The following is a 12,841-nucleotide window of genomic DNA, read 5'->3' as shown; positions in this document are numbered from 1 at the left end:
TTTATATGCATTAATGACAGCAGTCTTCTATTCTCTAGACCAAACAAGCCCAGCTCCCACAGTCTCTCTTCGTACAAGAGATGCTGCAAACCCCTCATCATCTTCGTGGCCTCCGCTGGACCCTCTCCAGGAGCTCCGTGTTTTTCTCGTACCGCAGAGGCCAGAAGCGAACACATTTCCCTGGGAGCTGGGGGCTGTCCCCAGCCGGGCAGCGCCCGCTCAGGCCACAGGTGTGCCCTGGCACGGGCTGAGCTGAGCAAGCACCGCACCCGCTCCGCGGGCACAGCCGGAGCGAGCATCCCGCTGACACCGCCGCGGCCCTGCCCCGCCGGCTCCCCGGGAGCGACCCGCTCTTCCCGACCGGCGCATGCCGCCGAGCAGCCCGGGCCCCGGAGCCGCCCGACTCGCTATCCCCGGGCCGGCCAGCCGGGCCCCGACAGCCCCGGGCCCGGCGCGCCGAGCCCCGGCGGCCGGCAGCCCGGCGCGGTGCGGCCAACGCAGCCGCTCGCCCCGCGCCCCCGGGGCCGGCTCTCACCTGGCAGGGGCGGCCCGGGCCCGTCAGCGCCGCCGGCCGCCGCCGTATTTCGAAAGATCCGCCATTTTCATCCCGTCACCGCCGCTCCCGCCCCCGCCGCACCTGCCCCCGCCGCCCCGCCCCGGCGCCGCCCCCGAGCCGCGAACCCCAACCCCTTCCGCACCGGCGGCTCCCGCGCAGACCCCGCTCCGAGGGGGAGCCTGGCCACGCCGCGGGGCCGCCGTGACCCCGCCGCTCCGCCGCGGCTCTGGGCGCAGCTGACCCCGGCGAGCGGCGGGGCGGGGACGGGACGCGCCGGGCGGGCACCCCCGCGGCGGAGGGGCGGCCGGGACCGACTGTCCGCGCTATCCCAGGGAGGCCGGCGGGGCCAGCCAGGAGCCCGGCCCGCCGCGGGGAGAGCGCCCGGCGAGGCCGGGCCTGTTCTTTCCCGGCGGGAGGCGGCTGTCAGCCGTGCCCGCGCCTCCTTCCCTGTCCTCTCGCCGCCGCTTTCCCGCCCCTCGCACTCACCGGGCGGGCGGGCGCTCTTCTCCTTCCTCCGCTAGCAATGCCTCTGGCCGGTGCCGGCGCCCCCCGGTGCCGCTCCCGGCGGCCGCGGCGGCGGCGGCCGCGCCCGCGCCGATCCCGCCGCCGCGTTTGTTCAAAATCACGCGCCCCGCGCCATTCCCCCGCCGCATCCCATAATACCGCGCCGCCCTGGCAACCGCCGGCGCAGCGCCCCACGCTTCCGGGACCGCCCCGCCCCGCCGTCCGCTTCCGGGGCCGCGCGCGGGCACCACCCGCGGAGGAGGCGGTGGCGGCCCGGCCGTATCCCACTCGCGGTGTAATTCCCGTGGGATAACCCCGTGGGATATCTCCCCCCACCTTCCCAAACCGCGCGCGGGGCCGGCCCGCCCGCGCTTCCCCCCCCACTCCGCGGCCTGCCCGCGCTCCCTGTCACGTGACACGCACCCCCCCCCCCCCCCCCCCCCCTCCTCCCGCCGGCGCGCGCGGCTCCATGGTGGGAGGAGGTGGCTCCCAAGATGGCGGCGGGCGCGGTGAGGCAGGACCTGGCGCAGCTGATGAACTCCAGCGGCTCCCACAAGGACCTGGCCGGAAAGTGAGTTGTTGGGCGCCGCCGCCGCCGCCTCCCCTCGTTGGGGCGAGGGGTGCGAGCCGCCCGCGGGGTGAGGGGTGGGGGGGCGCCGTGCGCTGCGCGGGTGGGTCGTGCCCAGCGGCCGCGTTTGTTCGAATAAAAAGGAGACAGAAAGGTTTCACCTCATGGCTGTGTAGTTTTTTCATTCACGGGCAGGTCTGCTCAGCCCCCTCAGGGCTCGGCTGCTGCCCCTGGGTGTGCTACAGCGAGAGGCCGGGGGTTTGTTTTCCTCTGCTGTCATGGATGTACCAGCGACTCTCTTGTTACTGTTGACAGTTATTGCCATTTTATTATTGCCATTTTATTATTGCCATTTTATTACTGCCATTTTATTACTGCCATTGTCATTAGGTGCGTGTTTTGGGCGGCAGCCCTTAGGGGTTGAGCTTCTCGTGGCGCGATGTGTCACAGAGGCTTTCACTCGAGAGAGTCCAGGCAGATGCGGATCTGTCGCCTGGAATTCTTTGGCTCCCTGTCCAGTTGCCTGTGTTCTAGCGGGGCGGTGTCACTTTTAGGGTTTTCGTGTGAAACCTTGGAAATTTTCCCTTCAAAGTGTGGCTTCCACGTGGATGTAGTACTTCATCAGTGTCAAACACACTGAGGAAAATTTCATTGGCTTGCTGAAACAAGAAAAGAGAACTTGCTATTTTTTTCACTTGAAAACACATGGAGTACACCTGTGTTGCTGTCAAGTGGCTGTAACATAATATTTATCACAACACTTATTTCTCACTCACATTGAATGTGGCATTTTGAATGTTTGACTGCCTTGATTAATCTGAATCTATGAGAAATACAGTTTTCATTACTTTTTCTATGTGCTATCCTGGGCATTTGATTATTTTTTAAATTATTATTTAATTATTATTTTATTATTTTAAACTTCCAAAATTGCACATATGTTCTTAGATAACAAAATAATTGAGCTCTGTTATCTGAGAATCTAGTCCTGGGATTTAAGAAGAGCCAGGTACCAATTCCAGGTGAATGTTTATGACACTTGGGAACAAACTGGAGAATTGCCACCTCAAGGGATAGAAAATATGAGCAAAAATAGGGCTCTGACACAGAAAGTATACAAAGAGGCAGAAGTTCTTTGTGAAAAAATGTGTGATTTTCAACCTTTTTAAAATCTATTTGTGGACAGGTACCGTCAAATATTGGAAAAGGCCATTCAGCTGTCGGGTGTGGAACAGCTTGAAGCTCTCAAAGCTTTTGTAGAAGCAAGTAAGTGCATAAGTGGTGTAAGTTGTTGTACAGTGAGTGAAGGCCAGAGGTCTGTGGGGCTGTGTATTTGTTAGTTCTATGTGAGACTGTGTAAATGCAATATGTTTTTGTCCTGTTGGAGCTCAGACACAACAGGAAGAGGAGCCCTCATGAGCACAGTTTGTTTGTTTGGTTTTTTTTTTGTGTGTGTGTGTGTTGCACTGGGTGTTTGGAACATCTCTGTAAATTATATCTCCTATAATGTTTTTAAAGTAGAGAATAAGCTTAGTGAGATTTAGCCCAAACAGGTACTTTGTCCAAGATATTTCAGCAACTGAGAACTATAAATCAAGGTGAAAAATTCATTTATCTGACAGGGGTTAGAACTCTGGTGACCTCTAGTGTAAACAGTTTCTGAAAGAATTGGAAAACCCACCTTTATAAAAAAAGGAAAAAAAATCCCCTTCATTTGCATAGTTTAAAAAATTTAAATATTCAAATTTAATGTAAAAGCAAATTATCACCTGTAGTGAAGGCACTGAAAAATACTGCATCCATTCTGTGTTTTTCTTCTGTGCACCTCTGAACCAGTGGTGAATGAGAATGTCAGTCTGGTGATCTCACGGCAGCTGCTGACAGATTTCTGTACACATCTTCCAAGTCTCCCTGACAGCACAGCCAAAGAAATTTACCACTTCACCTTGGAAAAGATACAGCCCAGAGTTATTTCATTTGAAGAACAGGTGAGAGATCAATGGTGAGACAGATTTTGGCTTGTGGCTTTGGCTTTAGTTTTTCCCCTCCTTGTCTGCTGACTATTTCAAACCTTTCAAAAAGCTGCTCGAAACAAATATTTCTTCTTAGAGTCCAGTTTTTCAGTCCTGTACATGGAAAACCTGAGCTAAATGCAGAGAGCACTTAGGACTGTGCAAAGATTACAGACTGTCACTTCATCATGATGATGGACATGTAATTCCTCTGCTTCCAGTAATTGGCTTGTTCCAGTGAAACAATCCTTGAGCTGCTGGAGGTGTCTGGAGAGATAGGCTGCTACTCACTGTATTGCCTTTTAGCCAAGTAGTAAAACAGACAGGTGGTGTGAAGGGCATGCACCTTGAAAAATAGCATTGTTTCAAATGAAATAAATTTTCTCTGTGTGTTTATTTTAGCCATAATAATTTTACCAGGAAAAAATATTTTTTTGTTACTCTGCTTAACTACTAAATATGCTGCTCTGCTTTTTCAGTTCAATTCTGTGTTTTGTTGTACAAATGCACAGTATCATCTGAGAGTTCTTAGAGAAGCTGTTTATATAAAAATCCCTTAGGATCTAGTATTGCAGTAGAAAGTCAAGGCAGTTTCTGCCATGATTTTTATTTGCTTCTCTTTATTTTTTTAACAGCTTTTACTCTGAGCTAAACAGGCTTGCATGTATGTCATCATGATTATGCATAAATTAAATCAAATACATCAGATGATTTCTTTTTTTTTACCCGCACTTCCAGTTAAAAGCCCAGGTTGTAAGCACTGATACTTTACCTGCTGACAGCTGCTCTCCAAAGCAGAAGTTTCTCATGAGGATCTAATCACAGATCACCTCATTCCTACCTCACAGGCATGATATGAGATGTAACTGCAAGAAATGGCTTGTGACTCTTGGTGCTCCAGTTCTTGCAAGATTTGTTTCATCTTTTTAAAAGCTCTATAAATGATGGCTACTTTTGCTGTTGATTTTATTGTCCTTCAGGTGGCTTCAATAAGGCAACATCTTGCATCAATCTATGAGAAAGAAGAAGACTGGAGAAACGCAGCACAAGTGTTGGTGGGGATCCCTTTGGAAACAGGGCAAAAGTATGTGACACCCAGTTCTGTGGTGTTAGCTGTACCTGCTCTCTCTGTACTGAACTAGAGCAGCAAGTGAGAATTTTGGGGTTTGCTGCACCAGAAGTTACCCACTATTAATTAGTCTCATTGATAAACTAGTCTTTTTAATAGTATTTTGCAGAATTGTTTCTAAGGTTATTGGAAGGTTGCAGTTTTTCCACGTGTCCACCTTCTCAGTTTAAAATGAAGACATAGTTTGTAACTGGATTTGGATATTAACAAATGCAGTTGGGGATTTTTTTGTGTGCTTGTGAGGTGGGGTTTGTTTTAGTTTGGTTTGTTTGGGTTTTTTAGGTGTAGAACCCTTGCAGTTAGTTTTCTCTGGCAGTCCTTCCTCCTTTCTCATTGTGCACATAGAAGGAATTGCTGTAGGTTTTGCTTACTTAGCACCTATTTGTTGCATTGCAAGGTTGATTCTTAAGTGGCTCACCACTGGTGGCAAACTTCCAGTCCACAAAAACCAGATTATGAGAGTGTACATTTGTGTCTTGTGGGCAGCATTATTTCAGCTGGTGTTTGCAGGAGCCAGTTCTGTATTGGCATTTATCTCAAATTTTCTTACTCTGTACAGAAAGCACTAATTTGGCAGTAGGGAAGAAGAAAGCAGGGTAAAGCAAATGATGCCAAGTACTTAAGAATCATAACAAATGTTAAAGCAGCTAAGAACAAAGGTAGTTCTGGAGCAACTCTGAGCACTTGCTTTTTTCTTTCCTCTACAGGCAGTACAATGTAGATTATAAACTTGAGACCTACCTGAAAATTGCCAGGCTGTATCTGGAGGATGATGACCCAGTTCAAGCAGAAGCTTACATCAACCGAGCTTCCCTGCTTCAGAATGAATCAACTAATGAACAGTTGCAAATCCATTATAAGGTTGTCTAACCTGCTTTATTACTTTCTCTTTCTAAAGGGAGACATTTCCACATTAAGATGTTTTAATGCAGTGCCATTAAAACTTTCATCATGAGGAAGAAAAACAAAGGGAAAAGCTACATGGTTTTGGGAGCTTGAGAGACACATCTCAGCAGTTATTAAACAAGTCATTCCTTACCATTTGGAGATAAGTGTGTAATGGTTCCTTAAATGCCAGCTTTACTGATGGAAAATAAATGTAGGCTAAAAAGCATCTGAAATATTGTTGGAAATATTGCCTCCACCTTTGTCTATACATCTAAGCAAGGGAAAAAATTGCATCCAATATTAGAGACGGTAGTAGTCCTCCCACGCCCCAGTAATTCAAGAAGTTCCATACATAAAAGTAGCTTAAAGTCTTAAGTAGTAAATTAACTGCTGACATTCCTGCTTTTTTGTGGGTTTACTGTGTACATAGTTCATACACAAATTTCTCAAACCATTGTAGTAAGTGATGAGCAGTGATGACTAAGTGCAACAGAATTGGTCAAGCGTGGTGGTGGTGTTTAAAATTCTGTGACAGAAGCAGATATGCCACAAGCAGTAACTCAGCATCTGGTGGTTTTTGTTTGTTGGGTTTCCCTTTCCTTTTTTCCTCATCCCATGTTACATTTTGAAGTGTGCACTCGGTTGAAAGTGTAAATATTTTCTGTGAATCTTAGAAAAGCACAAAGAAATGAAGAAATATCAGGTGGTGTTCCCGTGCTGAAAGGGAAAAGCAAATACTTGAAACATAAATTGCTATCTAAGTGGTAGCTGTCAGTGCCAGTAGTGAAGGGGAAACTCACACAAGTGCAGTATCAGCTGTACAATATTTCAGTTACTTTAGGCTCAATACTTGGCTTTTCAATATTTGCAGTGTTTAACATGTGAGCAGTGGTGGGAAATGTCCTTTCAATTGATTTCCCTGATACTTTAGCAAGGACCTGTCAAGTCAAGCTAATTCTTTGAAGGCACACATTTCCCTAGGAAGCAGAAGAGCAATGTTTATGGAAGCTATCACTTGGCAGTGTGCAGTTTTTACACACCTGTATTCTGCAGCCACCTCTGCTGCTTTTCTTTTGCTGAGCTATGCTTCCTTTCTAGGTTTGCTATGCTCGGGTGCTGGACTACAGAAGGAAGTTCATTGAGGCTGCCCAGAGGTACAACGAGCTGTCCTACAAGAGCATAGTCCATGAGACTGAGCGCCTGGAGGCACTGAAACACGCACTGCATTGTACTATTTTGGCATCAGCAGGTAAAATACACCTTACCTTTCTGTGTAAAAACTATTTCCCCTGGGGCAAGTCAGCCTGTGTATTACTTGTATTACTGAGATTTGGTGAGGAATCCAAAGTTGTAAACACTATGCCAGAATTAAGTGTTAGCAGACTGTTAGCTCAGAGTTGGATTAGTTCAGTGTCTTTGCCTTTGAACTGGACACAACCAAATTCCTTCTTCAGTAGAGCTTTGTTGGCTGTTATTTGCATGCATTGGGGAAAAAAGGTGACTTCCTGCTGTTTACCTCCAAGTACTCAGTGTTTTGGTGAGAATTATGAGAATTATAATTCAGTTATGAGAATTCCTCTTGACTTTCCTAGGACAACAGCGTTCCCGCATGCTTGCTACTCTCTTCAAGGATGAAAGATGCCAGCAGCTTGCAGCCTATGGGATCTTGGAGAAAATGTATCTGGACAGAATTATCCGTGGAAATCAACTGCAAGAGTTTGCAGCCATGCTAATGCCTCACCAGAAAGCGACTACAGCTGATGGTACGCACTTCTCTAAAACCTTGTAATGCTAGGTGTTCATCCATGGGAGTTAGACCTCCCAAATCAGTCAAGAAGGGTCATGGAAAAGAATTTATTACTGTTATATCATCATTTAAGAAATCTTTTTCAGCATGTATAGTTAGATAGTAAAGCTTCTTAGATATAGTTCATCTTTCTGATTTGCCATTAAGGTTTTGAAATACTTGTCTGGAAGATAACTTGTCACATTTTCTTTCCATGTCCATGTACAGTCCTCTTCACTGAAAACTTCCCAGTGTTTCTAACGGAGTCTCTGTCCTCCTGAGATTCTCAGGCACTATTAAGAGTAGGGTGCCTCTTGAAACCCATGACAGGCATGCAGCCATAAATGGTCTGTACTGATGATACACTTATTGGAACTGCTTCCTGACATAGTGAGGGGATGGGTTGGACCTCACACACCTCTCCACTGACGTGACACTAAGTCCTGAACATCTGAACAGTCAGAAAAAATGTCAAGTAATGACTTAACTGATATCCTAAACACACTGGCCTCAGTTTTCTAGACTGGAAGAATATAAAAATGGAAAAATACATAAGCATGAAATACCTCTGAATCAGGAAAACCTTCCTAGTGAAAAATAATTGTTGATTAAGGAAAAAGAAGTAACCATGTACTTGCAGAAGTGAAAACTGGGTTAAAGGTACTTGCTAGCAATATGCTGCATTCCTTCCCTTGGTGACTTTGTTGTTTATTTATAACCTGTACTGTTTGTCCTTAAAGAATGCAGGTTAGCTGGTATTTAATAATGTGTTTATCTTCAGCTCGAGGTTAAGGGGCAAATGGGTTTTATTGTTGAAAACTGTTCAGTCAAGGGGAGAGACATCAGATAAGGATTTATCACAAGCAGAGTAAGAGAGAGGTTAATTGTACCCCTAAGAGCCATAATGAACAATAAGAAAACCCCCAATGGTCTTCCCATTTGTCAGGCTAGGATCACAGGAGGTCAAACTCCCTCAATTCAGACAGTAAGTCTTATAGCAAGGGCTCCACTTGCTTACTCTAGAAATGAAATAAAGGGTTTATCTGTTTTAAAATCAGCCATGTGCCATCCATTTGTTTCTGTCTGCTGTCTCTGCACAGCTTAACAGGGATGTAAGGAAGATGCATCTGGACCTTCTGCACATGTAACACTTCAGGAAAAAAAAGTATTTTTTCATTTGCTCTACTGTATAAACCCATCTTTCAATCTTACAGTAATGTTTTGGGGTTTTTTCCCCTCATCTAACCCTAAAGGTTCCAGTATTCTGGACAGAGCTGTTATTGAGCACAACTTACTATCTGCAAGCAAACTTTACAACAACATTACCTTTGAAGAGCTTGGAGCATTACTAGAGATCCCTGCAGCCAAGGTATCCATTGCCTACCTTTTTATTTTTTTTTTTTAAACAAGGCGTATGAATGGCATGAGAAAATAGCTGTGATAAATATTAGTAAAATTAGTTAAGTATTAGGGAATAATTAAACATTCCATGTTATGAGGAAGGTTAAGTGTCCAGCACATCTTATGAGAGTGGGAGTTGCACAATGTGGAATGAACAACAGTGGAGTTAGATGCCACTGACAGTTTGTCTAATCATTTAATGAGTGCTGTCTGTAGGTTCCTTCCCCCCTGTGTGTGGACCTGGTTAAAAACCCATAAGACTGTTAAGTGTGAATAATTTGGAACTCCTCTGAGAATGGACTAAGTTTTTGACATCTTTCCTTGTTCTAGGCAGAGAAGATCGCTTCTCAGATGATAACTGAGGGCCGCATGAATGGATTTATTGATCAGATTGATGGAATTGTTCACTTTGAGAGTAAGTGCAGCCACAGTATAATTTATTTTTAGCACCTCTCAGAGTGAGCTTTTTGAGGTGGTCCCTGCCAGGATAAGGAAATGAACTTTGTTAATAATCCCTTCTGCCTAAAGTGAGCTTGCTCATCCTGCTGCAGCCAGGAGGTGGCAGAGTTGGCCATAAAGGACAACCTTGATATTTCACCCATTCCCTGCAGAGGGCTTTGCCCCTTACCCACAGGAAAGAGTGAATTTATTCCATCGGTCTCCTTCTAGGAACAGGTTTACTGGGAAGTTCTCAGTTCCAATCTCCTTCAACACAAGATTTAGGCTTGTAACAGGCAGCCAAATAATTGCAGCCTTTGAGTACAGAAGTGATCCTGGTGTCACTGCAAGGAAGGCTTCCTCTGTGAGCTAGGTGAGGGCAGTGGCAAAAGGAAAGGTTGCAGTTGACAAGGCAAGGGAATTGCTAAGACTTACTTTGTTGACTATTAGTTGTTTTTTCTTTTCTTTTCAGCCCGTGAAGCTTTGCCAACTTGGGACAAGCAGATTCAGTCCCTGTGTTTCCAGGTGAACAACCTGCTGGAGAAGATCAGTCAGACAGCCCCGGAGTGGACAGCACAGGCCATGGAGGCACAGATGGCTCAGTGACCGTGCCCCGCTGTCACCTGCCTGCTGTGCCGGCAGGGGGAGCTGAGCAGGACTGGGAAACAAACACAACGCTGTCCTCACTTCCCCATCTTCTGCTTTCACTATGGCTTAGGACACAGCTAGCTGATCCCATGTTTGGTGTGACAGGCTCCCAGTTCTCTGAGCTTAGCTCGATGCTCTTGCTGCCTCTGCCTTGCACTCTGCTCTGTGGTTTTCATTTTAAAGAAGCTGTAATGTCTGCAGCAAGCTTTGGGTTTGGTTTATTTAATTTTATTTTTTTTCCACTGTATTGCTATAGCTTTGTAGCCCATTACTTCCTATGGTGCGTGTTCTGCTGTGAAAATAGAGGCACCATGTTTCTTTTAGTTGTAATTATTCTAATAAAGGCTGAGATAAGCCACTTGGTTTAAGTGTTGTAAGGACTTGTGGTTTTGGTTTTTTGGTTTTGTTTTCATATTTTTCTTAAACAGTAACTTGAAATAAAATAGATTTTTGTAATTGCATTTTCAGCTCCTGAAAATGTTAAATGAAAATCCTTTTTTTTTTTCCTTTCTTTGCTTATGAAATGCAAGTCAAGGTGTCATGTCAAAAGCAGGACTCACTTGAAATGCTTATGCACAGCAATGAAGCATGAAAGTGCCCCTTCTGATGTTTATCAGTCTGGAGTCAGGCACTCTTTACCCATCCTTGTGCTTTGCCAGGTACACACATTTAAGAAACATGACAAATATTTGGGTCTTCAGAGGCTTCTACCCTTGGTTATCTCCAATCTGTTGGAAACTCCATCCACTCAATTATCCACTCAGTTGCATATTAGCTCCATACCTTGGATCCATCATATTTTTCAGTTCTTAACAGCTTAGAGAAACAAAACCAAGTCGGCTGACGAGGCAAACATCCCTGAAGAAAGGAATTAATAAGTTTCAGGGTGTCAAGCACAGCAGAAACTAATTGCTATTAAATCAAAATCTTTAAACAGGAATGAGCAGCATGCACACTTGCTATACTTACACTTGTTGCTGTTTGTGAATAAGTGCCTCTTTTTGAGGTGTGTTGACACTACTACTCAGTAATAAACTGTCTGGTGAGTGTAGACCCAATTATGTTCTTTGCTGTGCAAGTGCTGCACATCTTAGTACAACAGCATCATAAAAGTAAGAGCAAAGTGATGACATAAGTGGTGAGAATAGGCTGAAGCGTATTTTGACCACCAATTTCCAAGGGAAATTACTTGTAACTTGTTTGAAGTGGTACTGGCTGAGAATTTTCTCTCCCTTCAAGAGAAATGCTGACACAGTCACTATTAGTTTGGAGCCTGCTGTTTTTCTTTTAGCTTGTGCTCTGACTTCTGCACAGAGCTCTTCTCCTGGAGCATGCCCTTTGCAGATGGGGGTGTGCCATGTATGCCATTCATGTACATTCCCATTTAGGTGATTTGCGTCTGCAGTCTGGTACTTAAGGGAGAATCCAGTCCTAAAAAGCTGTACCAGTGTGTGTTCACAGCTGTCTTGTGGACCTTTTCTCCCTGTGGGCCAGGACTGACTTCTGGAGAGCAGTAAACAGTTCTACTGAACCATTTCTGAAAGGACAGACATGAAGTGGCCAACACAAGCCTCAAAACCAACATGACCTTGGGTGATGCATATTTCAGGCCACAGACTGATTTATCTGATGGCCTCAACATGGGCCAGGTCTAGCCTGGGAATGCTGTGGTGAGCCAGGGACAGGTGAGGGAAGCAGAGCCACTTCCAGCAAGGATGAACACACAAGGGACAGAACCTGTAGCCTTGACACATGCAGCATTTGAGATATGTCATGCAACAGGAATGCTGTGGAAAGAGAGTGTAATTTTCACATCAGCAGGGAAGATCTAATTATTAAAGTACAGCTACCTGCAGCCACTGCTCTAGTCCATTGCCCAGGCCACACTAGAGGCATCCCAGAAACCTGTAAAGGGAATGGCTTGGAACACCTGGTCCAATATGTTATATATATGCAATGGAAAAAGTGTGCTCAGTGCTATCAGTCCAGCCACCAGAGATACGGGTACATGATAAACAACCTGACATGGAAGTGTTAATGAACATTTCCTCACAAAAACCCAAATAGGAACATAAATGGGAGGGGCTATGCACTCTCTTACTCTGTTCTTATTCTGCAGTTAACAGTTTTAGGTAAGGAAAACTGGATCCACCATTCTCACATTAGATGAGTTCTTAAATGATCTACCAGTTGATCAACAAGTGACTTTCGAGACTCCTTCATGATTTTGTATTGATAATCATTACCACTCCATGGCAATCTTGTTTGCCTTAATTCTGTTACGTTTATTGCTTGTAAGGGCAGTGGTTCAGTATCTTTAAAGTTTTCTTTTTATTTCTTTTTCCTGAGAGTAAAATGCTGATTAAAACAGAAGTAGATGCTCAATTAAAACAGAGTGATGATGAGGAATACACATAGTGCTGGTGGCTACAGGCTGTGCCCTGGGTGAGGGGAACGCCAGGGGCCCCCAGCAAGGGGCTGTGACCGTGCCAAGGAGTGACTGGTCACCCTGAGACTCAGCAGGAGCTGATGAACAGCAAAAAGATCCCAGACTAAATACCACCACTGGAACGGGCACACAGACTGTGAAAGTGTAAATCTCTGTGAAAGTATGTCTATTTATACATATATATATATATATATATACACTGAGAAAGTATAATCCTTTGTTCAGGTTTGTTGGAAGCACAACTCCAGCTGTTAATGGTGTTGCTGCACCAACATTAAATTAAAAATAAAGTATAATACTGTATATATTATAATACTATATTATAATATAAAATTATAATATTATAATATATATATTATTACAATATTATAATACTGTATATTATAACATTATACTTTATATACTATACAATACTGTATTAATAAAAGTATATATATATATTAAGTATAAAGTATAATAAAG

The 12,841-nt window shown here is 45.1% G+C and overlaps 2 protein-coding genes across 4 annotated transcripts in view; one reads left to right on the top strand and one right to left on the bottom strand.

Moving 5' to 3' along the window:
• LIN54 (lin-54 DREAM MuvB core complex component) overlaps nt 1-1,159 on the bottom strand; it is a 39,982-nt gene extending 38,823 nt beyond the window's left edge. The window contains exon 1 of one of the 3 annotated variants that reach the window (XM_036382063.2): nt 1,043-1,159. The gene's annotated coding sequence lies outside the window, so the exon portion shown is untranslated. Of the gene's footprint in view, nt 1-535; nt 622-1,042 lie in introns of those variants that run through there. The other 2 variants (XM_036382061.2, XM_036382062.1) reach the window with 2 other exon arrangements.
• A 147-nt stretch (nt 1,160-1,306) lies between these two features.
• Nucleotides 1,307-10,307, top strand: COPS4 (COP9 signalosome subunit 4). The gene is made up of 10 exons (XM_036382534.2): nt 1,307-1,631; nt 2,815-2,894; nt 3,465-3,616; nt 4,621-4,724; nt 5,477-5,630; nt 6,756-6,906; nt 7,250-7,420; nt 8,697-8,812; nt 9,175-9,259; nt 9,755-10,307. The coding sequence occupies exons 1-10, from the start codon at nt 1,555-1,557 to the stop codon at nt 9,886-9,888; spliced, it is 1,224 nt and encodes a 407-aa protein (XP_036238427.1). The 5' UTR covers nt 1,307-1,554; the 3' UTR covers nt 9,889-10,307.
• The last annotated feature ends 2,534 nt before the right edge of the window (nt 10,308-12,841 follow it).

This window comes from Molothrus ater, chromosome 4, assembly GCF_012460135.2.
Source record: "Molothrus ater isolate BHLD 08-10-18 breed brown headed cowbird chromosome 4, BPBGC_Mater_1.1, whole genome shotgun sequence".
Taxonomy (NCBI): domain Eukaryota; kingdom Metazoa; phylum Chordata; class Aves; order Passeriformes; family Icteridae; genus Molothrus; species Molothrus ater.
Note: the sequence above shows the minus strand (reverse complement) of the source record. Positions and strands in the feature narration are given on the sequence as shown.